Source organism: Guillardia theta (genome assembly GCF_000315625.1).
Source record: "Guillardia theta CCMP2712 unplaced genomic scaffold GUITHscaffold_31, whole genome shotgun sequence".
NCBI classification, from domain to species: Eukaryota; class Cryptophyceae; order Pyrenomonadales; family Geminigeraceae; genus Guillardia; species Guillardia theta.
The window spans coordinates 158359-182676 of record NW_005434643.1 but is presented as its reverse complement, the minus strand read 5'-3'; the positions used below and the strand labels follow the sequence as shown (position 1 = coordinate 182676).

Here is a 24318-nt window from a genome sequence, read left to right as displayed (position 1 = left end):
ATGCTGAGGATAGGGGAGAGGGAGCGCGTGATTCAAGGTGAGATATGCTGCCCCTGTTGCCTTGAGGAACAAAGAACCCCTTTGTCTGAAAAGGAGTCTTTTCGTTGATTCTGATGGCAACAGAGGGAACAGGAGCGTGTCTCATGGCGCGAAGGGACAGATTTAAAGAAGGCAGCAAAGTATGAGCTATCCAGTCCATTTTCTGCCCTGTGAAATAAGTCCTGAGGCAGGTTTGTGCCGTCTACGCCTCTCTCAGATGAGCCGGGGAGCACCGTAGTTTACTACCGTACCGTACTGTACCCAACAGTACCGTATGTGACGACGGTGACCGGGTCCCGATGACCGATCCACCACTGAGGTGACTTCCGCCGGCATATGATGATACACTATTGAGCATCTATATTTGGAGGCGGGGCCGCCGCCGGAGCCTCGGAGGCCCGGGGCCGGCGGCCGGAAGCCTGGCCGGGCTGTGCCCACCCGGGGGCGGGGGAGGGGCAATGATCATCAATTTCCATCATCAATCATTGAATTGGAAATTGATGATTGCCCGCGGGGGAGTCCCGGACCGTACTCCGGGAGCCGCCGCTGTCACCACCGTGACCGTGACCACAGCGAGCCTCGGAGCCTCGGAGGTCGCTGGCATGGCAGTGGCGGCGCCGGCGCGGCCGGGCCCGGGAGCCTCGGAGAATTGTCCTGCCTGTGCGCAGTTAAGTGAAGGTACTGATTTTTAACTTAACTTTGCCAGCCTGAAAAAGGACCAGGAGGCTACCCTCACTGGCAGGCTGGCGGTTATCCGGGATCGGACCGGGACTGGAAGTCACTGCGCCTGAGTGACCGGCTCACGGCCACGCCACTGTTCAGCTGCTCCCGCTGATCCGGCGCCCGGACTCCGGACTCGCGGCCGCGCCCGCCGCGCCGGACTCGGGGCCCCGGCGGCGGGCCGGCGGCGGCGGCCCCCGGGGGGCGGTGCCACCGTGATCCGAACCCGGTGACCGCCCGGCCGCCCGGCGGGGGCCTGATCACAGAGTCATGTCACGGTGGGCGAGTCGACCCGGTGACCGGACCGGACTCCGGACGGGCGGGCCCCGGCGGGCCCGGCCGACCGTACTGTCCGATCAGTGGCCCGGGACTCACGAGTCGCCGCCGGGGCCGCCGCTGCGGCTTTGGCACCCGATTCACAGAGTCAATCGGAAGCAGTGGGTCATAGCGACGCAAAGTGGGTCCTCGAGATGTTGCGGAATTTATCAAATGAAGCAAAACTGATACAAAGGAATAGTTCGGTACTGAAGAAATCCACCTGTGTTTGATAGCGTTTGAAATGAAATCTTCTGACCTGGCTCATTTTCAATCCTTCAAACAAACAAAAAGTCTAGGGTTGTCGCCGTATACATATTCTCGCGCTCAATCATCCAATGACAGAGATACCAAAGACGACCATCATCCCATCGTACAAACGTGCATGCCTCCGCGAGAAGATACAGCAGCCACCACGTCTTCTACGCAGTGAAGGCCGGACATGCAAATGGTTTGGCAGTTCAAGTTTATTAGCTCATTTCATACCTAGTCATGCACAGTTACCAATCGCCCTTCTTGCTCTCCCTCAGGAAGTATTTCTGCGCATGCGACCTGATCTGCGCTACAGTCCTCGTCGGCACCGCTGTTGCTATAAGCTCGGCCACTCCTGCTCCAAGTCCCACGAACACCTTCCCATTCGCCCCGCTCCTTGTCTCCATGGGACAGTGTGCCTCTACCGCTGCCACGAAGCTCGCGTGCTCCTCCTTCGTCCACTGCGTCCGGCTGGTCTTGGGCTTGTAGCTTCGCTTCGCCTTGACTTTCTTCTCCGGCTCAGGATTTCCCGCTTCTCCCCACTCCGCATCGGACAAGCTTGCAGTTGCAGCGCTGCTCAGGGAGGTGTTGGAGTTGGACCTTTCCAGCGTTGCCTCCGCCCAGCGCCTGCTCCTCGCGACATCGGCCTCGTTCGCGTCCGAAAAGTTGCAGTGGGCATGCGGAATGGGGTTCTCAGCGATCCACGAGTGCATGAGGTCGAGAGGGTCGGAAGTGACAGGAGAGTAGTAGAGGTCCTGAGGGTAGAGGCTGGCGATGGCGTCCTCTAGGCTGATCTGATCGCAGGCGTGGCAGCTCATGCTGGGGGTGTGGGCTGTGCGGCTGGAGATGCCCTCTACGGGTTGAAAAGTTGCGCTGCACTGGGGGAATCCACCGTAAAGAAGGGGCAGGGAAAGCCAGGTCGATCACAGGGGTCAAGCAGGGGAGACACAGGGGTGGGGGTAGTGAGAGCACGTCGGGCAGGTGCTGCGGAAGATGGAAGGGAGGCGGTTTCAAGGTGGTAGCCATGGACAACTCAAATACGCAACTGTTGCCCTGTTGACATTGGTTGAAACTATATGTTTTCGAAAACAAAAAAAAAGATGGTTTCGGCAACGAAACAGATTGTTTTCAAGCTGCATGGCGCCAGGTCATGTTTTGCCTTTCTTGCGCACCCATATAAATGGTACCACTTGTATGGGGTACTCATCTACCTCGTGTCCCTGTCTCTTTTAAGCCCGAGATTGCCTTTTAGTAGTAGTTTTTGTGCCTCGGATGATCGGACAATGCCCTATTAAACCTTTGCTGCCTTTCATGTGATAGGTACGGAGAAGGACAATGTCAGGACAGGTCTCCTTCTTTTTGTCTTGAGTCCATCCACTCATGCAGTCAGCAATGCGCAGGAGTAAAGCAAATGACTGTTTTGCTAAAACTGGTTTTAGAGCTCTTGTCCCGCTTCTGTTGCTCAATATGTAGTAAAATCGGAGCATCGGACTCTGACAATGTTCCGAAACAGGCAGAACCAAAAACAGTCTTTTAAAATCAACGGTCGGCCAACTATCTTTGAGTAATGCCTGTCGGCCGGAGCGGAGCGGCTGAGAGGGCCCGCCGGCTGCTCAAGCCGCAACAAAGAGCAGGGCAAGGAGGGCAAGAGCACCCCAGAAAATGGGGGATTTCCGCCCGGAAAGTGAACACAGGGAGCAGAGCATGCAGGATAGGCGCGAGCGAGAGGAGGGAAGTATCTGTTTGTAGAAAAGACCTAGATATACATTCATATGTTGCGATCAGGAGCGAGACATCCACACGTGTAATGCGATAATGCACAAATCCATGCAAGCACACAGGTGTATCGCTGCAATGTTCGGACGATGTGGACGATGATAGTGGCAACGAAACGAGTGACTCCGATGACGGCAAGAATATGAAAGGATACAGCAGCCCATGGAAGAACTTTTACTTCGAGCAATGTCAGGAATTCATAGCGATGGCAAAATAATTGGGATGGGTTTAGAACCGAATTTAAATGAAATCATTCAGGCATACGTGAAACATGTAAAAGAGAAAAAAGACCAGTGGAGATGAATTGGCAAACACTTGTTGACAGTGCAAGGATACCTGGAACACGGAGTTCTTCAAGCAGTTCATCACATGCACATCCAGGTGGAAGAATCGAGAGCAGCATGAATAATGAACAACATGTCTTTCAGGTCAAGCTGCAGCCATGCACATGAGAATGTTGTCGCAGGATAGAAAGTTCATGATGTTCTGCATTTGCAGCAAATCGGTTTGGATATTGATCATTTGAAACTCAGTAAGAAAGATCATGCAGGGCCCGATGTTTTGGAAGCGAACAAAACATGTGCTTGATGGTTAAAGCCAGCTGCAAACATGCCCGATTCTGGCTCTGGCATTCAACAGCATGATACAACCACAAGGATACGATTGAGAAGCAATTCCTTCCTCGGAAGCGATCGGAGACTATGGTTTGGACAACTACTGCAAAGGAGAATATCGTGGATGTGTGGTGTGCAATGGATGGATATCGGTACAATTTCCGTCGGACTGACAATGAACATAACTTGCACCTCATTGTTGGAGCGCATAGTTTCTTGAATGACAGTGTGACACATCTCATTTCAATTCCAAAGGGCCCAAGTGCCCGTTAGATTAGCAGGCAAACTATACGGAATCGGATGACCTTTACTTGATTCTGTGTTATTTCAACAAGCAAGGCCTTGAGAGTATCGAGGGCAATAGTTCCAACGATTTTACTCATGATAAGGATACTTTTTCTTTCAAACGGTTTTCAAAGAAATGTTACATTCTTCATTGCAAATGTGGTTCATCAATATACATAGACTTGAGAAGTGGAATGGCAGTAATCGCATATTAAGGGGAGCACTGAACTGTTCTGTATCAAGGGAACGCAATCGAGGTTTATTTTTGAGATCCTTGCGCAAGCATGAAGAGACTGTGAGGAAGCGATGTGAGGAATGCGACATAACATATACAGGGATGCCTCCTTGCATGAGTCTCATGGCCGAGACTAGGATTCTGAGAGAACAAACAGACACGCTGCGAGAAGAGTTGAAGGTTGGCATGACAAGAAGGTTGACTGAAGAAGCGAGATTCATAGTACAGATCTACCTGAAGATTCTCGGACACGTCATACGAAAAGTCTTCCAAGTCAATTTGTGTGATTGATGCATGCAACAAGAAAATCGAGAAAAAACAGACTGGATACTTGTCGTTGTTACCTATACACGATTGTCATACATTATTACTAGAACAAGAAGTCCAGGGTAAGAGATGCGACACAGACGTGGCTGCTTTCATCATTCTAGCAAATACACGCAATCACATCAGATGCTCTACCACCAATGAATTTCAATCAAGTTCGTCGACAGGCAAGCTCAACACTGAGAATCGACACGAACCCAATGGCCAGAAGCTCGCACATGATGAACGCGACCAGGTGTTGATATCATTTGACCCGACACCCTCTTGTTGTATCTCTGAGGAAAGAACCTTGAGGCAAGCCTCGGTAAAAAAGTGCATGCCTCCGCGAGAAGAAACAGCAGCCACCTCGTATTCTACGCAGGACATACAAACGGTTTGGCAGTTCAAGTTTTATTAGCTCATTTCATACCTAGTCATGCACAGTTACCAGTCGCCCTTCTTGCTCTCCCTCAGGAAGTATTTCTGCGCATGCGACCTGATCTGCGCTACAGTCCTCGTCGGCACCGCTGTTGCTATAAGCTCGGCCACTCCTGCTCCAAGTCCCACGAACACCTTCCCATTCGCCCCGCTCCTTGTCTCCATGGGACAGTGTGCCTCTACCGCTGCCACGAAGCTCGCGTGCTCCTCCTTCGTCCACTGCGTCCTGCTGGTCTTGGGCTTGTAGCTTCGCTTCGCCTTGACTTTCTTCTCCGGCTCAGCATTTCCCGCTTCTCCCCACTCCGCATCGGACAAGCTTGCTGTTGCAGCGCTGCTCAGGGAGGTGTTGGAGTTGGACCTTTCCAGCGTTGCCTCCGCCCAGCGCCTGCTCCTCGCGACATCGGTCTCGTTCGCGTCCGACAAGTCGCAGTGGGCATGCGGAATGGGGTTCTCAGCGATCCACGAGTGCATGAGGTCGAGAGGGTCGGAAGTGACAGGAGAGTAGTAGAGGTCCTGAGGGTAGAGGCTGGCGATGGCGTCCTCTAGGCTGATCTGATCGCAGGCGTGGCAGCTCATGCTGGGGGTGTGGGCTGTGTGGCTGGATGTGCCCTCTTCTGGGTTTTAAGCTGCGCCACTGGGGGTATCCACCGTAAAGAAGGGGCAGGGAGGAAGGGATGCGTTTTCAAGGGTTGACATGAGTGGATAGTTTGTGACCGATATGATGTTCATGATAGAGAGAGTTTTCGTGAATTTAAAAGCATTGTTTCGGGAATTCAACAGTATTGTTTCGGGATCGAAACAGATTGTTTTCAAGCTGCATGGCGCCAGGTCATGTTCTGACCTTCATGCGCACCCATAAATGGTACCACTTGTATGGGGCACTCATCTACCTCGTGTCCCTGTCTCTTTAAAGCCCGAGATTGCCTTTTAAAAGTAGTTTTTTTGCTTCGGATGCAGCCGACGGCAAGCCCCGCAAGCCTTTCCTCTGCCCTCGCACTTCCATTAGACAATGTCCTATTTCACTCGAGTAAACCTTTGCTGCCTTGCGTGTGATAGTCTCGGTGAAGGACAAGGTCAGGACAAGTTTCCTTCCTTTTCTCTTGATTTCCATCCAATCAAGGAATCAGAAATGTGCAGGAGCAAAAGACTGTTTTGCTAAAACTGGTTTTCTTGCCCGGCTTCCGATGCTCAATATGTAGTAAAATCGGAGCTTCGGACGCTGACCTGTGCCGAAACAGGCAGAACCAACAACGGTCTTAACTAACGGTCGGCCAACTAACTTTGAGTAAAAAACGATCCGATCGCTGCCTGTCGGCCGGAACGGGCTCAGAGGGCCCGCCGGGTGCTCAAATCTTTTACTCGAAGTTAAGTTAAATGTCAGTACGAGGACAAACAGAAGTCAGGCCCGCCCGCAGGAGCAGGGCAAGCAGGGCAAGAGCACCCAAACAAAAAATGGGGGATTTGCGCCCGGAACATGGGGCACAGCATGCAGGATAGGCGCGAGCGAGAGGAGGGAAGTGTCTGCATGACACGACAGACCTAGATATTCATGCGTATGTTGCGATGAGGAACGCGATATCCACACGTGTAATGCGATAATGAACAAATCCATGAAAGCACACAGCAGGTGTATCGCTGCAATGTTCGGACGATGTGGGCGATGATAGTAGTAGCGACGCGAGCGACTCCGGTGACGGCACGAATTTGAGAGAGGACGCTTCGGGTTCTGACAAGGTAAAACACACGATGTCGAGAGTTGGCGCACTGCAAGGATACAGCAGCCCATGGAAGAACTTTTACTTCGAGCAATGTCAAGAATTCACAGCGATGGCAAAATAATTGGGATGGGTTTAGAACCGAATTTAAATGAAATCATTCAGGCATACGTGAAACATGTAAAAGAGAAAAAAGACCAGTGGAGATGAATTGGCAAACACTTGTTGACAGTGCAAGGATACCTGGAACACGGAGTTCTTCAAGCAGTTCATCGCATGCACATCCAAGTGGAAGAATCGAGAGCAGCATGAGTACTGAACAACATGTCTTTCAGGTCAAGCTGCAGCCATGCACATATGAGACTGTTGTCGCAGGATAGAAAGTTCACGATGCTCTGCATTTGCAGCATTTCGATTTGAATATTGATCATTTTAAACTCACCTTATTGTGAGGTAAGAAAGATCATGCAGGGCTCGATGCCAAAAGGGTTTGGAAGCAATCAAGACATGAGCTTGATGCTTAAAGCCACCTGCAAACATGCCCGCTACTGGCTCTTGCATTCAACAGCATGATACAACCACAAGAATACGATTGAGAAGCAATTCCTTCCTGGGAAGCGATCGGAGACTATGGTTTGGACAACTACTGCAAAGGAGGATGTCGTGGATGTGTGGTGTGCAATGGATGGATATCGGTACATTTTCCGTCGGACTGACAATGAACATAACTTGCACCTCATTGTTGGAGCGCATAGTTTCTTGAATGACAGTGTGACACATCTCATTTCAATTCCAAAGGGCCCAAGTGCCCGATAGATTAGCAGGCAAACTATACGGAATCGGATGACCTTTACTTGATTCTGTGTTACTTCAACAAGCAAGGCCTTGAGAGTATCGAGGGCAATAGTTCCAACGATTTTACTCATGATAAGGATACTTTTTCTTTCAAACGGTTTTCAAAGATATGTTACATTCTTCATTGCAAATGTGGTTCATCAATATACATAGACTTGAGAAGTGGAATGGCAGTAATCGCGTATTAAGGGGAGCACTGAACTGTTCTGTATCAAGGGAACGCAATCGAGGTTTATTTTTGAGATCCTTGCGCAAGCATGAAGAGACTGTGAGGAAGCGATGTGAGGAATGCGACATAACATATTCTGGGATTCCTCCTTGCATGAGTCTCATGGCCGAGACTAGGATTCTGAGAGAACAAACAGACACGCTGCGAGAAGAGTTGAAGGTTGGCATGACAAGAAGGTTGACTGATCTACCTGAAGATTCTCGGACACGTCATACGAAAAGTCTTCCAAGCCAATTTGTGTGATTGATGCATGCAACAAGAAAATCGCGAAGAAACAGACTGGATACTTGTCATTGTTACCTATACATTGTTACCTATTGTCATACATTATTACTAGAACAAGAAGTCCAGGGTAAGAGATGCGACACAGACGTGGCTGCTTTCATCATTCTAGCAAATACACGCAATCACATCAGATGCTCTACCACCAATGAATTTCAATCAAGTTCGTCGACAGGCAAGCTCGACACTGAGAATCGACACGAACCCAATGGCCCAGCTAGAGCTCGCACATGCTGAACGCGACCAGGTGTTGATATCACTGGACCCGACATGCTCTTGTTGTATCTCTGAGGAAAGAACCTTGAGGCAAGCCTCGGTAAAAAAGTACATGCCTCCGCGAGAAGAAACAGCAGCCACCTCGTATTCTACGCAGGACATACAAACGGTTTGGCAGTTCAAGTTTATTAGCTCATTTCATACCTAGTCATGCACAGTTACCAATCGCCCTTCTTGCTCTCCCTCAGGAAGTATTTCTGCGCATGCGACCTGATCTGCGATACAGTCCTCGTCGGCACCGCTGTTGCTATAAGCTCGGCCACTCCTGCTCCAAGTCCCACGAACACCTTCCCATTCGCCCCGCTCCTTGTCTCCATGGGACAGTGTGCCTCTACCGCTGCCACGAAGCTCGCGTGCTCCTCCTTCGTCCACTGCGTCCTGCTGGTCTTGGGCTTGTAGCTTCGCTTCGCCTTGACTTTCTTCTCCGGCTCAGCATTTCCCGCTTCTCCCCACTCCGCATCGGACAAGCTTGCTGTTGCAGCGCTGCTCAGGGAGGTGTTGGAGTTGGACCTTTCCAGCGTTGCCTCCGCCCAGCGCCTGCTCCTCGCGACATCGGCCTCGTTCGCGTCCGACAAGTCGCAGTGGGCATGCGGAATGGGGTTCTCAGCGATCCACGAGTGCATGAGGTCGAGAGGGTCAGCAGTGACAGGAGAGTAGTAGAGGTCCTGAGGGTAGAGGCTGGCGATGGCGTCCTCTAGGCTAATCTGATCGCAGGCGTGGCAGCTCATGCTGGGGGTGTGGGCTGTGCGGCTGGAGATGCCCTCTACGGGTTTAAGTTGCGCTGCACTGGGGGAATCCACCGTAAAGAAAGGGCAGGGAAAGCCAGGTCGATCACAGGGGTCAAGCAGGGGAGACACAGGGGTAGGGGTAGTATGAGCACGTCGGGCAGCCAATGTGACAGGGGCTGCGGAAGATGGAAGGGAGGCGGTTTCAAGGGTTGACGGGGGTTGGTAGCTGAAATACGCAACTGTTGCCTTGCGTCTTCTCTCCTGGTCGATGATAGTCTGTGATTGAAATGCTCATGCTGACAATAGAATCATCTAGACTATTTCAAAGTTAGAGATTTCTGGTCTGTACCGTGGTATCCGGGCATCTTCTCCCGATGCCGAGTTGAAATGAAATACTTTCGATCTATCACTGCCAACAAAAAGAAATTGTTTCGGGATCGAAACAACGCTTTTTCAAACTGCATGGCGCCCGAAGTTGCCTACAGAAATAGTTTTTGACTGCGGATGCAGTTCTCTCCGAACCGAACAAAACTCACTAAAACAATTTTTAGAGCTCTAAAACCTGTTTTAGAGCTCTTGTCCCGCTTCCGGATCTCATCGGAGTAAACCGCTGATTCGGAGCCTCGGATGCTGAACATCCTGTGCCGAAACAGGCAGAACGGTAGCAGTTTTTAAGTTTTATTTTTATTATTATATGAGGTTAACAAAAATGCGTGATCTCATTGCCCTCTGACACAAGCATCATCGTCCTCATACCCAGCCTCATACCCCTCATCATCACCCTCATGAAATTCCAGTAAAAAAAACCTGGTGGTAGTGGCAGGTAGTTTTCTGTTCCATAGCAAAAGTAACTTAACTTTGAGTAAAGCAAAAGGGGTTCCCGTAGCAACAGGGGCTCCTGCCCTTCGGACTTTACTCAAAGTTAAGTTAAAAAATCGGTAGAGAAGGACCAAAGCAGAAAAGACAGTCAGAGCAAACTCTTTGTACGGCCCACTTCTGTCCCCAAATATTGACTGATATCTTCACTTAACTGCGCGAAGGAATTCCCCCGCGCCATGCCAGCGATGTCGCTGTGGCCGCCGCTGAAGTAGCGAGACGCATACGGAAACGTACCCGGGATGATGGCAGCGAAGGACAGGGATGTCTTGAGCTGACGAAAGATCCTGTACCACATGCGTTTACAGGTAGGTCGAGAGACAACCCAGCGCTGCCGTTTCTTGTTCGCCGAGTGATCCGCCAGCCACCACAGAAAGCGCAACGCATCATCCTGCAAGAGCCCATCAGTGATGGCGATGATGGGAAGAAAGGACTTTGGCGGGATGTGCTGAGCATATGCATTACGATGCCCTCGGATCTTCCTCTGTGCTGCTGCTTGCAGTTTGCTCCGAGTCAAGTGTGGTATCCCATCATTGTCAAAAACATGTCACACGCTGAAGTCCAGGATCCGCTTGGTGTGGTCGGCGAATGTGAAATCCGGCGCCAATATTGACCCGCTGGAAGAGTGGCTGCTGTGTAGGTAACATCCAATGCTGGAAGATGGCAGTTTCCCCGGCTCATTGGAGAAACTTGGCAATCGCTACAATGCTGTGTAGGCCACAGGGTCCGACGGGTTTCAGGTTGGAAAAACCCTACTGTGCCGGTTGAACGTTTGCTGTGGCTGGCACTGAAACACCTTCAAGAGACGCAAGAAGTCGGAGATTCGCAACGTCAAAGCACTTGCCCACGGCTCAATCCCTACTGCAATTTCCTGTGTTCTGCAGTATTTGGGCTAACCTTTCTGAGCGCCAGCAATCTTTGTTGGCGCACCACTCCAGCTTCTCTACTCCATCTCGAGTATCAGGCCACCCGGTTAATGAACTTCTGTCTCAGTTTACCCCTCAGCGCAGGATCTGGCACTCAATTATGGAAAGTACAAACTTGGGAACTTTGAGCAGCAGATGCTGAAAATGTTGCCCCATGCTGGCTGCATTCTTGGACACTCACAGGCACTTGATGGAACAGGGAATCATGGCGTAAACCTCCTTGGCGGAGCTTCATTGAGTTTGTGAAGCTACTGGAGAGTAGAAACTCTTCGCGTAGCTCTTCTCACTCGGAGGAATTGTTTGACCATCGAAAATTCATTTCCAAATGATATTCTCATTCACATATTTTGAGGCGATGGTGAATCGCCATCTACTGAGTTTGAATAACATGCTTGGATCAATCTTTCAAGACTGACTGCATGTAATGCCAAATGAGTTACAAACACACGAACAGTACTAGAAATGTCTGCATCTGTCAACTCTATGAGACTCGACTAGCTCGAACCACGCACTGACACATACTTGTCGTCCAGCTGCGCATCGAATAAATGCGCTTTTTCTTTACACCTTTCCATCTTTGTCTTTCAACCTGGACCGGGATCTAGTCCTGAACACATCGACTAACTTATCTTCTCCATTATAGTTTTTTTTTAGCTTGAGATAATCTTGCGGAGACATTCTGCTCAATATATGCACCTTGCTGTGTAGCCGTCCACAGAGCTATGGTACAGATCAGCCTGGGGACAGCAGCAGGATTATCATGGGCATTCACATTCATGTTGCGGTGTGTGTTTGGGTAATAGACGGGTAACGTGAAAGGACAGCGTTGAAATAGACCCGAAATTGAGTGGAGCAGACACTCTCGAGTTTAGTTCGGACAGTCAGCAGATGAATCGGCCCTTGAAATTCATGTTTTCACACAATGAGCCGAATCACACTTTAGTTTGTATACAAGCTACTCAACAATCTTGGTTCCATACTTTTCACGCAATTTCGAAGCGCTATACTGAGTACACAAATATTGTCAGTGTAGGAAAATATTCAGCTCGATTTCTTACCTTCGATTCCTTGTTTTGATGGTGTTTCGCAACGATTGACTCCGCTTCTCCGTCACCCTCAAAATATCCTCCAGAGAGCTCGAGTTGCGACGTGTCCTCAGAGAATGTAGGTCCATAACAATCGCCAAGCTTTGCGGTCTTCATTAGCCTTGTTCCACTCTCAAACACATTCTCTTCCCAGGGTACGTGCTTCTCAGGTTTGATTTTTGGGGAGTAAAATCCACCGTACATATCAGCCATGCTGGCTGTATCTTCTTCATTGTTCTTCAAGGTGGCAATGCGGTTCATGATTGATTTCTTGGCTCTTGCCAACCTGCGCGACCCCAAGAGCCTGTCTTCTTCAAGCAGGTGTGCTGCACTTGCCATGGAGGGTCCTTGGGTGATGCCAACAAGGATTTCCTCTAACGAGATGTAAGCTTTCTTGAATGCTGTAACCAATGGGTTATCATTGTTCTGAACCGAGCTCATGGACACTGCACAAACACGCTTTCCACCATTGCGAAGAGTGGGTGATACGAACTTGCTTGGGGGCGCGCAGAAAGTGAGGCTCTCCAGAAGGAAGAATTCCTCAGGAGGCAAGTTTTCCGAAGGTGGGGCCGGCGGGGTTGGCGGGGTTGTTGTCACTGGTGGTTTCACGCATTGGACGGCAGAGACGAGCAAAGTGGTAAGCAGTAATGCTGCCAGGAAAACAGCTTTTCCGGTCATGTTGTGCAAGCTGTAAGATAGATGGAATTGCAGTGTACGAACTCTCTTGTCAGTCGAGTTTTGCCAAGATTTTCTTGTTGCTTGAAGAGTTAACCCAACACGTTTAAACACAGATCAGCAGAGATCAGAACAACAGCTCCTCTTTTTATAACAACCCAACCTGATTTCTCTTTCGGTATACTACTACCCCTGTGTCATTACTAGTTGTCCAAAAGGACCGGTACTTTTCCTATTGCAAATGCTACAAATGACTGGTACTCCTTAGATACCACCGGTTCGTTGTCCAGCCCCCATTGTAATTGGTCGGGGTTCATAGCCTACCAGGGTAGGGTCGCCTACATTGTATGGTTGATTTCAATACTTATTTCTAAAATGAAGCGCATGGTGCAATGTTGATCATTTTCAATTATTGCTCTATCATATAAAGCACCAGACTATGGCATACTACCATGAATATTGAAAATCATTTCGGGGTATTATCCAAAAAGTCTGGTCAGCATCTCAAGGTGGGCGGAGAGAGGGTTGCAACTGCCTGTGAGGGGCGTATTGAGTTGCGAAGATGGGGTAGGTTCTCATGTGAACCCTACCCCACAGTACATCTGGTCGACAATGTAGTATGGTAGGGTACAGAGTAGACGCTAATTTGGTAGGGTGGTCTGAATGCGGTATGAGCCCCTCACGGGGGGTCGCATCGTAAGCGGAGGCCGCCTTGTGACAACACCCCCTTTTCTACCCTATCACACCACCACCCCTTTCTGACCCCCTACCCACCCTTTGGGAAGTTTCATATGAAGGACCCGGTCCTACATACGCAACCTCCTCCAAACTTGACTACCCCCTTGGAAGCCCATACGTGACATATCCGTTATTCTTCGGTTTCTGCTTTCGAACCGCTTGTGAGAGAAACAAAACGGAACGTGCAGGACGAAACGGAGTGTAACGAGCAGGATTTTGCTGGAATGGTGGTGACTCGGGTCAAGGTCAGGACGGTGACGTCGTTGATGTGCTTGACCAGAGAGGTCATGCGCGACGACGGGGAGCTTGATAGAATCATTGAGCAAGGGGTGAAGAACAACAAGACAATGGAGTCGGAGCTTGTCGCTAGGGGGTTCGAAGTACAGTCACTACGCATCTCGACAAACTCTTTCGAAGATTACTTGTCCATCGATGACGATCACAAGTTTGCACAAGAGCTTGAGCTCATCCGAAACACACTTTCTCGTCATGGTGCGAATTTTTTCAACTTTGGGCCTGCCAGATCAGCGATAGGTTTGTATGCTGACGGTTTTATGCGGGAAATGTGACATCGTTTGGAAGGTCTCTCCCGCGTGCCTAGTCTGCTCGAATCCATGGAGTTGGCTTTTGCGAGTTGTGATCTTCTACCATCCCAGTCTCTCGACGAGATAGATCTTGCATGGATGGGTAAGGTTGCAGATTGTTGCTCGACACTGGCCGATGTACATAGACTCCTCTATTATGTCCAGAACATGAAATGCCTGCAGGGAGGATCAAACAATTTTCGTTTTTGTGCGTTTGCAAATGTAAGTCAGACTGCATTCCTTTGCAGCAGTAGCTTTCTTGAACAGTATTTCCCATGATCCTCTTCGTTTGTTTCCTCTTGCTTTGCAGCCCCCCTGACAATACTTGTACGATTCCTGCATGTCTAGGCTCCACACGGCATTCCTTTTTTTCCTGTTTCATACCATAAAAGTGGCTCGCCGCCATCATTTTCCATCGCTCTTGAAAATGCGGGTGTGTGAATTTGGTCGAATGTGTTTATGGTTACTGAGGAAGTTAACCAGAGCTTGTACGTGAAGTTTTTTCCAATGAACCGCACGATGAAGCCACGCGAGTTCAAACGTGCATGCAATCGCTCAAACACGAGCTTGAACTGGTAACCTTGTGAGCGTGACATCATGGCATGATGTGAACATTTGATGCTCCACGTAAAGATCTGTAAGCGCGTGGAGGAAGCAGCGTTGGAGGTTGAGCAAAAGAATGGCTTCAACTATCTCGGCATCGACACCTCGATCAACCCTGCTCTTGTAATGTCATTGCCTCTTGTTCCCTCAAGTTGACGAGATGCGTTTCAGTCGCGCGAAGGCAGCGTTGCGTATGCCTTCGAGAGCCTGCTGAGGAAGGAGTTCCGATTTGGAGGGGCTGGAACCCTCGGAATAGCTCGTGCTCTCACTTCAGTGGTGAAAGACATCCCCGTCAAACGGGTTGGATACTGCGGGTTAATGCTTCCCATTCTTGAGGACCTCGGGCAAGCCTCAGACTGTCTTTCCTTCAGTCTTGCTCACCGTTTCTCTTGCAGTCTAGCAGAGAGGACGAATCAAGGACGGGTTTCGGTGCAAGGGCTGCTGGCATGGTCTTCTGTCTGCGGGGTAGGGTTGGATACTGTTCCGGTGGAGGGGAAGAGCAGCACAGAGGAGATCAGAAACCTTTATCTGGACATCGCCTCTATGGCCCACCGATTGGGCAAACCTCTGTCATGCAGAATTCTTCCGGTGAGAGATGCCTTTTCCTCTTTAGCATTCTGGTGTAAGAAATTGTGGTCACACTTGATGCTTCACAGATGCGAGGGTTGAAGGAAGGAGAGATTGCGGAGTTTCCGGGGAACCCGTATCTTTGCTCGTGCGCAGTCCTTCCTATCAACTAAATTTCTGTGGCTATTTTATTCGTTCTCATCTCGATGATTCATTTCCACTTGATCTTAGAAGTTTGCTCCTAAGAAATTTGTTTTCTTCTTCTAACCTGACCATCTTGAAAACAAAATCGGCATCAGCGGAATCTTTTTTGATGACAAATATACGACGTACCCGATTTTCCACCTTCTTCAGTCGACCAGCAAGATCGTCAATCTGTTGCTTCAATACTGAGAAGTTCACTTGTTCTGATTCATCTTGCTCTTCGTCATCCGCGATTGACCTTCGCAAGGACGAGGTCCGCGACATGCTTGCCTGCTGCCTGTTGGACCCGCGAACAGACCTGCTGGACCTTCGGCTCTCAATCTCTTCTGAAGGAGAAGAGTTTTCATCCCAGTCATACGAAAACGACATCCTTGAGAAGTCAAATCTGTCCTCGGATAGCGCTGCCGAACGGTTCTGATCTTTCTTCTGACTGTTCTTCCAACCCATGTCCCTCATGACCTTGTTCCTTACCTCGTCGAAAGCATGCTCATCGGAGATTCCTGCCGCACAAGGTCAAGGGCTGAGCCGAGCGCTGGGCATGGCACACCAATCAGCGCAAGGACTCCATCCACCAGAGAGCAACGTAACTGATAATTCAAATCCGTGTTTTCTTTCCTTCACAAACGTCAGTTGGCGTCAAGGGTGGGATCGTGAGGGGTATCACTGTGCTATCCACGAAGCACTATCGTAGGAGAGGATGAGATCTCCTAAGGTCCCTCCTATGCTCTGATGCCATCTTTTCACTCGCTGCAGCCAAACACACAAATTGCGAGGACACCTGCGGGAAGCAAAGATAGCGAAGGTCGTCCGCACTTATGTCCTCTCCCTTCCACTCCTTGTTCTGAAAGAGTGTCTCAGTTGAAACGTCAAGGTGTACGATTTCAAGACGACCATGTCCGAGATGTACGAGTGGGAGCAAAGAACGAGAGAGAGAGAGCATGTCTTGCTTTTCTGGTTGCAGGGAGTAAGCTTTTGTTGTGGACACAAAGATTGGCATCAAAGATTGACATTACCCGCAGAAACAATGTTTGGTATCGCTGCAGAGTCAAGAGCTTCATCAAAAGCTCCTGCGCATCTACGAGCACGGTCGCAAGATCAACCATCTGTGTGAACCCCATTCAGAGCACCAAAGACAGCCCTGCCTGCCCTCCAAGGAGATGTGGTCGTGGGTTGAGGATGCAACTGATGTGGCAACGAGAGGCTACAGGAGAACAACAAGAATATCATGGTGGATCGAAGAAGAAAAGAGATGATGGTGCTGGTGCTAACGTCAATGTCAAGGTCCTCGGCAAGGATGTCCACAGATCCAAGATTCGACGCAGCACGCCCTCTGGTCGCGGTACCTGCCGTATCAGGTGAGAGGATCCGTATCGAGCCGACGCTCTCACAGTATTGGATCTTGGAGATAGGTGCTGAGCGACCAGGCGGAGTCGAACGAGGTTGGGCTGTGATTTGTCTCCTCCCACTGCCATGGCATTCAGGTATGATGACATGACTTCTGTACACAATACACAAACCTGTTGCTACTTTTCCCTGATGGCGATGGATCAACAACAAGGAATTGCTTCATCTGTCTCACCATCTCCGAGGGATCGATAAAGTCTTTCTCCTTGCAGCTTAGCCTGCCAACTCCGAGGGTCCTAGTGACCCTCTCCTCCCCTCTGCCGCCAAGTCTCTGCGTCTCTCCCGTGGGGAGGATGACTAAGGAGGAAGAGAAGAACCCGATGGAAAGGTCGGCGATACAAGCCAGCAGCAGCAGTCTCAACACTGAGCATGGTGACCGCACAACACGCCTCCTCGTCTTCATCGTTGTCCTCACTTCAACATTCGGCCCTGACATAACCCGCATTTCCTTGGACTAGGGGAACGAGCCCCCCTCGTTTCTTCCTCCACTGCCCTGCTGTAATAGATGATTTGCCCTAAGTTCAGATACTGTCCTATCATAGTAGCTGTCACGGTGGCTGACTGAGCGGCACTGAGACCGTACTCGGAGGCTGACCCCGGGCCCCGGCACGGCGTTGAACGGCGGCGACCGAAGCTTCACTGAGTTCTGGCGTCCGAGACTCCAGCCCGGGCCGACGCCGCTGGAAGGGCAGGGGGCTGCCCTTTACTTCGTAAGTCACAAGTTACTCTAGTCAGGGCCCCCGCCGGCCGCGGCGCGCCGGGCGGGCGTGCCACTGCAGTGCAGTCACCGTGGCACACCCACGGGGGCCTTTACTCAAAGGTAAGTTAAAGTTCAGTACGAGGACAATCAGGAGAGTAGTGGAGGCTTGACCCTGACACTCAGGCAGTGACTCCGTCACAGCCAAACGGCAAGGAGAGAAACTGAGACAGCTGATCAAGGAGTACTACGGTAAAGGCATGCAAACTCGGGCCGAACCTGCGGCGATCCAAAGCAGCCTCTCAGAGACTCGGAGGAGACTGAAGGTTCCTGGCTGACTCTTCCGGTGAAGAATCATTGCTTCTTCTTCAACAGACATCACAGGCGGAACAAGTGATAGGTGACGGGGTGATGCCCGAACCACTTGCTCCCATCAGGCAGAAGACTCAAGGGAATCTTGAAGGAGCTGGTGCTCGAGTCAGGGGAACACGCGCTAGTTGATTGCAGTACCGTTGAGGAGGAGGAAGACGGAAGGGGTCGAGCATGAAGTTTAGGGGGCGGTAGAAGGGGTGGTCCGAGAGGAAACTGCAAGGGGGAAGGGTGAGGAGATGGTGAGTAGTTTGAGATGACATGTCAACTCACAAGTCAGCGTTGGATTTTGTCTCATGACTGGTGATCAGGAGATATCTGCAACATGTCCCATGGGGGTGAGAGGAGCGTCAAGGGAGAACAAGGTAGAGGCACCCGCAGCCACTTGCCGCAATCTTGGAGAGAACCGCCTGAACGTGCGATATGGACAAGTACTGCAACAAGGTTGAGAAGGAGGGGACGACAGCAGGATAGCACCTCCAAGAGACATCTTGCAATGATCATTGACTGCTCTGATGCACATCGCAAGGCGAAGCTGGAGGGAGGGGCCGATCAGATTTCAGCCACTCCATCGCTCCAGCCCACCTGTCGTCGGTGACGTCCGCGTGTTGAGAAGTCCAGTCGAACACCTCGATGAGGGCAGGAGGGCCGTGAGTAAACGAACCCTCCGCAAAGTCTACTGAGCGCCATGTAGGACGCGTGAACGTGCTGTAGCGATCGCTCCTCCTCATCGCCGTCACGATCGGCGCCATCCATTCCGACCTGCCTGACCCAAGATCGATGACTGAGCCGATGCCCAGCTCCTGAGAGGAGGAGAAAAGTCAGAAGCTGCTTGCAGCCGGTACAACGGATTCACCTCGAAGCAGAAGAGCATCATGTTCAGCTCGACCTGAGAGGCCTCAGGGGATGTTGGGATCAAGTTGCGGGGGAGAGAGAAGAAGTCTCGGTTGTGCTTCATGGCGTCAGGTACCGTGAACAGCGTTGAGGTCTTCTCTTCGATGCAGACCCACACGAGGTCATACCGAGACTGGAACTCCTCCTGCGGCGACCTCACACGAACCTCGAGCGAGTGCCAGCCAACCCAAGTTATCACGTCAAACTCAAGCAGCTTCGACAAGGGCCAGTGCACGAAGACATCGTTGCCGTACAGGGAGAACGTCGGCTCGGCATATCCCACGATCATGTTGTCGAACAAGACCTCGACCTCGATGTCTTCATCTCTAACTCGACGGAGAGAGAACAGCAAGTCGCCTTTGAAGAAGTCATCTTTGAAATGTTGGCTGAACTGCAACGGCCACTTGATCTTGACGTGTACTACAAGATTGGATCAGATCAGATGCTGCAAACCGTCAAGTCGAGATGTGTCCGTCTTACCTTCTCTGGCACGTGGAAAGGCCTTGCGATGAAGACCTCTGTGCTCTGCTTGTTTCTGCTTGACTGTGGCAAGATGAAAGATGGAAAACTCTCTCCTTGCCATCATCTTGCACCAACTTGTGAGACCGCTGAGAACCTCTCTCACTTGCCCGAACGCCCAGCGCTTGACATCTCCCTTCCACTGCTCGCGACAGAAGTTGAGCTGCAAGACAGACCACATCAGCTGAGCGTTGGAGGACAGCGACTGCGCGCATGCCTCGCTGCAAGGAAAGGCATCCTTATCCTCGTCTGTGACTCTGTCACCATCAGCACGCTGGAGCATCCTCCTCGTCCCCTCAGAGCAAGACAGAGCTTCGCTGATGCAGAGGTTCATGGTCCTCGACAACTGCCGGACCCTCTCTGCTCGCTTCTCCTGCAGACGATGCGGCTGCAGCCTCTCCTCTCCTTCCCAGAACTTGTTCATGATCGTAAAATCTCGGATAACACCCTCCAACGACCTTCCTCCCCTTCCGTCCAACGATCCCAGCCAGATGCCGTTGGCCGCATCCTTGGAGAAGATCCACCCGTCGTGGCTGCACCCCTGCATGTTCAGCAGCAGCTCGCCGTGCTCGGCATAGTTCATCTCCTTAGCGCTCGACACCTTGTTCGGAATCACCAGCTTCCGCCGCCGGCACCCCGAGGTCCAACGGAGGGGCTGGTAGGAGCCGTTCCTCATGCACAGGAGCTGATCCTCGACCATGAAGAAGCTGCTGCACCTGCTGGGGTCGGTGACAGCGAGGTGGGGAGGGCAGGACTCCTTGACCCAGGAGATCTCGGAAGTTGAGACCCCCCTGCTGCTGCTAGACCTCAACTCGAACCCCTTCCCCTTGACAAGGGTGACCCCATGGCACGATGGCCGACGGTTGCAGATCGTGACTGCCTCTGCTAGGGTGCTGTAGACGTGAGAGCAGTTCGACGAGGACAGCAAGCCCTCGTCGTCGTTGTCGCAGTGGAACAGGAAGACGCCTGCGATCGGCGAGCTGTAGGAGCACATAGCATGTCCGGCCGAGGCATCTGCCTGCAGGTGATGTGTAGTGTTCTCGATGCGGAACCTGCAGGGTTCGCTGTCTGAGAGGGAGACGGTGAATCTCAGCCAGCCATGGTGGGAAGCGGGGAGAAACGCCTGAGCGAGGATGTGGGAGAATCTTTCGGAGGTGAGGAACAGTTCAGCCACCACCCGCCCGCTCCCATCGGAGGAGATCATCATGTAGAGTTTGCGATCCTTGAGCGTGTGCATCGACCAGACGACCTGCTCCTCACAGGACGAGCCTCGCGATAGACAATCGATCTTGCAGCTCCACGTGATGGTGAGCTGGATAGGAAGTGATCACAAAAGCAGCAGCAGCAGAAGCAGCAGCAGAAGCAGCAGTAGCAGCAACAGCAGCAACGGCAAATCGCACTTGCCTGGTTCGTGTTGAAGATGCCGGCGAACGGAAGGAAGGCGAACCTTGACTTGTCCAGCGCTAGCCCCAACGAGTTGTCACCGGATGTACCTCGCGAGAACAGAGACTTGTCTTCCTCCTTTCCTTCCTCCTCCTCCTCAAGCGAGTAAACCCTTCCCTCGAGCTTCTCACTCGATGCTTCTCGGAGAAACCTCCCTCCTCCCGTGAGAGGCCAGAACGCCAGTACCTCGTCTGAGCCGGGCTGCGGGCTCAGAGGATGCATGAGATGATCGCATTCCTCCAGCTGAGAGGATGGAGCAAGAGCAGTCTTCATCGCACCGTCCACTGACCTTCTCGTCTCGTTCCCTCCGTCTCCCCGCCCGGCCAAGACGCTCCTCCTCACATGGCTCGACCGAGAGCCCCAGATATGTAAGACCAGGTTTTCCTGGGCACAGAACCAGTTCCCGAGCCACACTGTGGTGATAGCGTGTGGGTGGTAAGAGGGCCAGTGCATATGGGCTGGGGAGATCACCATGACGGCGGGAGACAGAGCTTGCCGCGCCATCATCATCGGGAGGTACGAGGCGTGCAGCCCCATCGTCCCCTCCTCGAAGGAGATGTACTGTGCGATCCACCTCAGCAGGAAAGGATGCAGCCGGGGGCTGACGATGAGCCCGTTACAGATCCCTCCTCCTGACTGCTCCCCTACCACGAACATGTTGGAGGACAGCAAGAACCCGAGGTCCCGCAGGACGAGCACGTCCGTGTCAAGGTACACTCCCCCCCACTTGCGAAGAGCATGGAGTCTGATGATGTCTGCCTGGTGTTGGTACCAGTCGACGCGGTTTCCAAACACTCGCCTTGGGATCGCTGCCTTCACGACAGTGACGTGGTGCTGGATGTCCACACATCCTCGCAACAAGTCCATGTCGTTGGTGTGCAGGTAGATTCGCTCTGGTTGGATGTGATTGACAGTCGATCGAACCGAGAGCGAGAGCAGCTCGTCGCACCGGGCGGTGTTGCGGGGTCGAGGTTCCAGTTGCAGGTGAATGAAATGTACAATCCGTGGCGTGTGCAGCGGGGAAGGTGACTCGAAGGTGTATGTTGCCGCTGTCTCTCCGTGACTGTGAAGTCGCACGACCACGTCGTCTTGACATCTCAGCTCTCCTCCTTCCCACCTCCTCTCGATCGTCAGCCTTCGCCATCCCCACTCTCTGTCGACCTCCAACACAGAGACTAGCTCGTCGGGTAGGAAATGAAACAAGAAACTTCCATGACCGACAGGGACAGGATCGCTGGGAGACGACAAGTATGCGTCTCCAGCATCACTTGTCTCCTCCTCCGACCTCACAACCGCCCAGGCTGCACTGAGGATGTCGACCGCCGCCTCATCCCCGACTTCAAGCATGTCCACATGGACAGAGATGGCTCTGTCGACGGAGTAGACATTGGTCTGAGACACTAGGTTGACGAACAGACAGTTCCATGCCTCCTCTCCCTCCTCGTGCGCCGTCGAGTGAGCATGCTGAGAGCAGAGGAGCAACAGCAGCCATAGCCAGCGCTTCATCACATCATGGCGACCGGATCGAGCCCCCCTCAGCACTTCATCCTAGTCCTGGGGCAGGCAGAGGTCATGCTGCACTTGTATGAGATTCCAGCATCACGTTTATTGCATGGTTCTCTCATGTAGTATGCCTGATGCTGTCATGGAGAACATCAACAACATGAAACGGTAAAAAATGAAGTCTTTTATTGCATGAACTTCCTCGAACTTCCTCACTTGAAGCGAATGCCCGCGATGTCTGGATCTTCCATTCAGGATTTGCAGCTCCAATGCACCTTTTCCAAAGAGCAATTGACACACTGATTCTCAGAATGCAGCGACGTTTGCCCGTTGGAATTTCCGCTTTTCCTCTGCTAGTTCTCTAACCTATGTATGTTACTGCGAAAAGGTGCTGTATGTAACCATGTGTTCAAGTAAATGATGTCACATAGAATCTCAGATCCATTGTCATCATTGAGCACACAACAGGGAAGCACTCATCATCAAAATATTGCTGTTTCAGTGATGTTCAACGAGCGACACGAACCAATAATAAAGAGGGGTACGCTCTTGGCGCGGCGTGCATGCTGGTAGGAGTCTATTCTGGAAGGATGTGAGTTGACATCCTGTTGTCAGTCAGATGGAGAGGCCAAGGTACACGAGAAGGAGGTCGGACGAGCATGTTCCACACCGCGTGAACGCCCTGTTGGTATGCTTCGCATTTGGCTAACACCGACAAATTTAGGGTGCGTTTGTCAGACTCCACTAATTGGCCACGTTGATCAATGTAATGTTATCAATACTACAGCAGTATCCTGTGACTACAGGCAGTAAGAAGTAAATTCATGAATTCATTCAGCAACATGTACAGGATACTAGTCTGACGCATGACTCTGAATCATCCTCTCCTGCCGCAGGAAGTGCTTCTGCGCGTGTGACCGCACTTGCTCCTCCGACCGCGTCCCTATATACTCCGAGATCTTCCTCGCTACCCCCAGACCCAGACCCACAGACCTCCTCCCATCCGGCCGCACCCGGCGGTCGGCGTCGGAGAACATGGCGAGGGCCTCGAGGAACCTGGCCTCCTCGTCGGGAGACCACTGGCTGGAGTTGAAGATCGCTTTCTCAAGCTGTCGGTTGTACATTGCAAGAGATGAAACAGGCATGCTGCTGCTGCTCTGATGGTGATTTTGTAGTGAGTAGATTTGACTATCTGACTGCAAGAGTGATCGGGCGTAAGAGACTCCAGTTCTGCCCTCCATGCATAGCTGGGCGCCAGTCTCCGAGCACGGTTGCTCCGCCCATGGGCATAATAAAGGATCTGCCACCTGGCAATGTCTTGTTGTGCAAGTGCAACCAAGAAAAGCCTCATGAAGAAACCATTCCTGCTCAGCTTTGAGGAAAGTTTCGAAAGAATGCGATGAGGCTCCGTCTGAGAGGAACAGTTCGGCTACAGCGTCGTCCACACTGATGGCTGAAGTGAGTGAAACAGAGAGCATTTCACGGCTCACGTTGTTCTGCATAGAAGAAACGATTGCTTCCTACAAAAAATGTCCCTCGGATGTGATGGTGTAGATGATGGTTTGCTTTTGTCAGCTGGATCACTTTCGGAACACGATGGAGCAAGTGGGCATCTTGGTAGAGCGAGACGTGAGGGGCAAGGGGGGGTTCACTGCGACGACGAGAACAAACCACAGATAGATGGTTCAGACGATAGAAAGTAGAAGGACGAGAAGAGTCAAGGTAGGGTGGGCAAGGTTGCTGTGGAGATTGAAGAGGTTGCCAGCGTATCCCTGGGCAGTATCCCTGGGCGTGGACAGCAAACGAACGGCCTTATATCGCAGGGAAAGAGTTGTCAGCAGGGGAATTAGAGAGGTCGTAGAAGTCTTTGGACATTTCCTGTATGTCAGCATGGCCTCCATTCCTGGGCGGTAATGATAACTCTGACTCTTCCATGTGAAACGTTGTTTCGGCCGAGTCACTCCGGGGGCCGGCGGCCGGGCGGCCCGGCGGGCCGGCCGGGCCGTCGTCGGACGGTCGGACGGTCGGACCGTACCGTACACGGTACCGAGCCGCGGGGGCCGGCGCCGCCGGCGCCGGGCGCGGCCGCGCCGACGGCCGGACCTGACGCTGGCAGGCTTCTCGGAGCCTCCGGCAGTAGTACGGTACGTTGACCGTGCAGGGGCG

The 24318-nt window shown here is 51.8% G+C and overlaps 9 protein-coding genes across 9 annotated transcripts; 2 read left to right on the top strand and 7 right to left on the bottom strand.

Annotated features, from left to right (window-relative positions):
- Window positions 1-1574: 1574 nt before the first annotated feature.
- Window positions 1575-2144, bottom strand: GUITHDRAFT_107836 (hypothetical protein; the record flags this gene model as incomplete). The annotated part of the gene is made up of 1 exon (XM_005833142.1): window positions 1575-2144. One exon carries the CDS (start codon window positions 2142-2144, stop codon window positions 1575-1577), a length of 570 nt encoding a protein of 189 aa, XP_005833199.1.
- Window positions 2145-4201: 2057 nt separating this feature from the next.
- GUITHDRAFT_152422 (hypothetical protein) lies at window positions 4202-4998 on the top strand (the record flags this gene model as incomplete). The annotated part of the gene is made up of 1 exon (XM_005833141.1): window positions 4202-4998. A coding segment is annotated over exon 1 (185 nt), but the record flags the coding sequence as incomplete, so codon positions are not given.
- On the bottom strand, window positions 4987-5556 carry GUITHDRAFT_107835 (hypothetical protein; the record flags this gene model as incomplete). The annotated part of the gene is made up of 1 exon (XM_005833140.1): window positions 4987-5556. One exon carries the CDS (start codon window positions 5554-5556, stop codon window positions 4987-4989), a length of 570 nt encoding a protein of 189 aa, XP_005833197.1.
- A 2939-nt stretch (window positions 5557-8495) lies between these two features.
- On the bottom strand, window positions 8496-9065 carry GUITHDRAFT_107834 (hypothetical protein; the record flags this gene model as incomplete). The annotated part of the gene is made up of 1 exon (XM_005833139.1): window positions 8496-9065. The coding sequence occupies one exon, from the start codon at window positions 9063-9065 to the stop codon at window positions 8496-8498; it is 570 nt and encodes a 189-aa protein (XP_005833196.1).
- Window positions 9066-11766: 2701 nt separating this feature from the next.
- GUITHDRAFT_152421 (hypothetical protein) lies at window positions 11767-12767 on the bottom strand. The gene has a single exon (XM_005833138.1). It carries the CDS (start codon window positions 12628-12630, stop codon window positions 11869-11871), a length of 762 nt encoding a protein of 253 aa, XP_005833195.1. The 5' UTR covers window positions 12631-12767; the 3' UTR covers window positions 11767-11868.
- A 945-nt stretch (window positions 12768-13712) lies between these two features.
- Window positions 13713-15299, top strand: GUITHDRAFT_159627 (hypothetical protein; the record flags this gene model as incomplete). Its single annotated transcript, XM_005833137.1, has 9 exons — window positions 13713-13914; window positions 14038-14087; window positions 14133-14171; window positions 14298-14382; window positions 14433-14524; window positions 14583-14675; window positions 14724-14896; window positions 14948-15140; window positions 15209-15299. 9 exons carry the CDS (start codon window positions 13713-13715, stop codon window positions 15290-15292), a joined length of 1011 nt encoding a protein of 336 aa, XP_005833194.1. The 3' UTR covers window positions 15293-15299.
- Window positions 15300-15317: 18 nt separating this feature from the next.
- On the bottom strand, window positions 15318-17172 carry GUITHDRAFT_107831 (hypothetical protein; the record flags this gene model as incomplete). The annotated part of the gene is made up of 9 exons (XM_005833136.1): window positions 15318-15823; window positions 15871-15938; window positions 15988-16049; window positions 16102-16164; window positions 16215-16274; window positions 16337-16426; window positions 16712-16788; window positions 16841-16856; window positions 16903-17172. The coding sequence occupies 9 exons, from the start codon at window positions 17170-17172 to the stop codon at window positions 15318-15320; spliced, it is 1212 nt and encodes a 403-aa protein (XP_005833193.1).
- Window positions 17173-18062: 890 nt separating this feature from the next.
- Window positions 18063-22155, bottom strand: GUITHDRAFT_107830 (hypothetical protein; the record flags this gene model as incomplete). The annotated part of the gene is made up of 8 exons (XM_005833135.1): window positions 18063-18111; window positions 18169-18227; window positions 18271-18328; window positions 18379-18596; window positions 18650-19107; window positions 19168-20494; window positions 20538-20610; window positions 20654-22155. 8 exons carry the CDS (start codon window positions 22153-22155, stop codon window positions 18063-18065), a joined length of 3744 nt encoding a protein of 1247 aa, XP_005833192.1.
- Window positions 22156-22970: 815 nt separating this feature from the next.
- On the bottom strand, window positions 22971-23855 carry GUITHDRAFT_152419 (hypothetical protein). Its single transcript, XM_005833134.1, has one exon. It carries the CDS (start codon window positions 23652-23654, stop codon window positions 23007-23009), a length of 648 nt encoding a protein of 215 aa, XP_005833191.1. The 5' UTR covers window positions 23655-23855; the 3' UTR covers window positions 22971-23006.
- Between the last annotated feature and the right edge of the window lie 463 nt (window positions 23856-24318).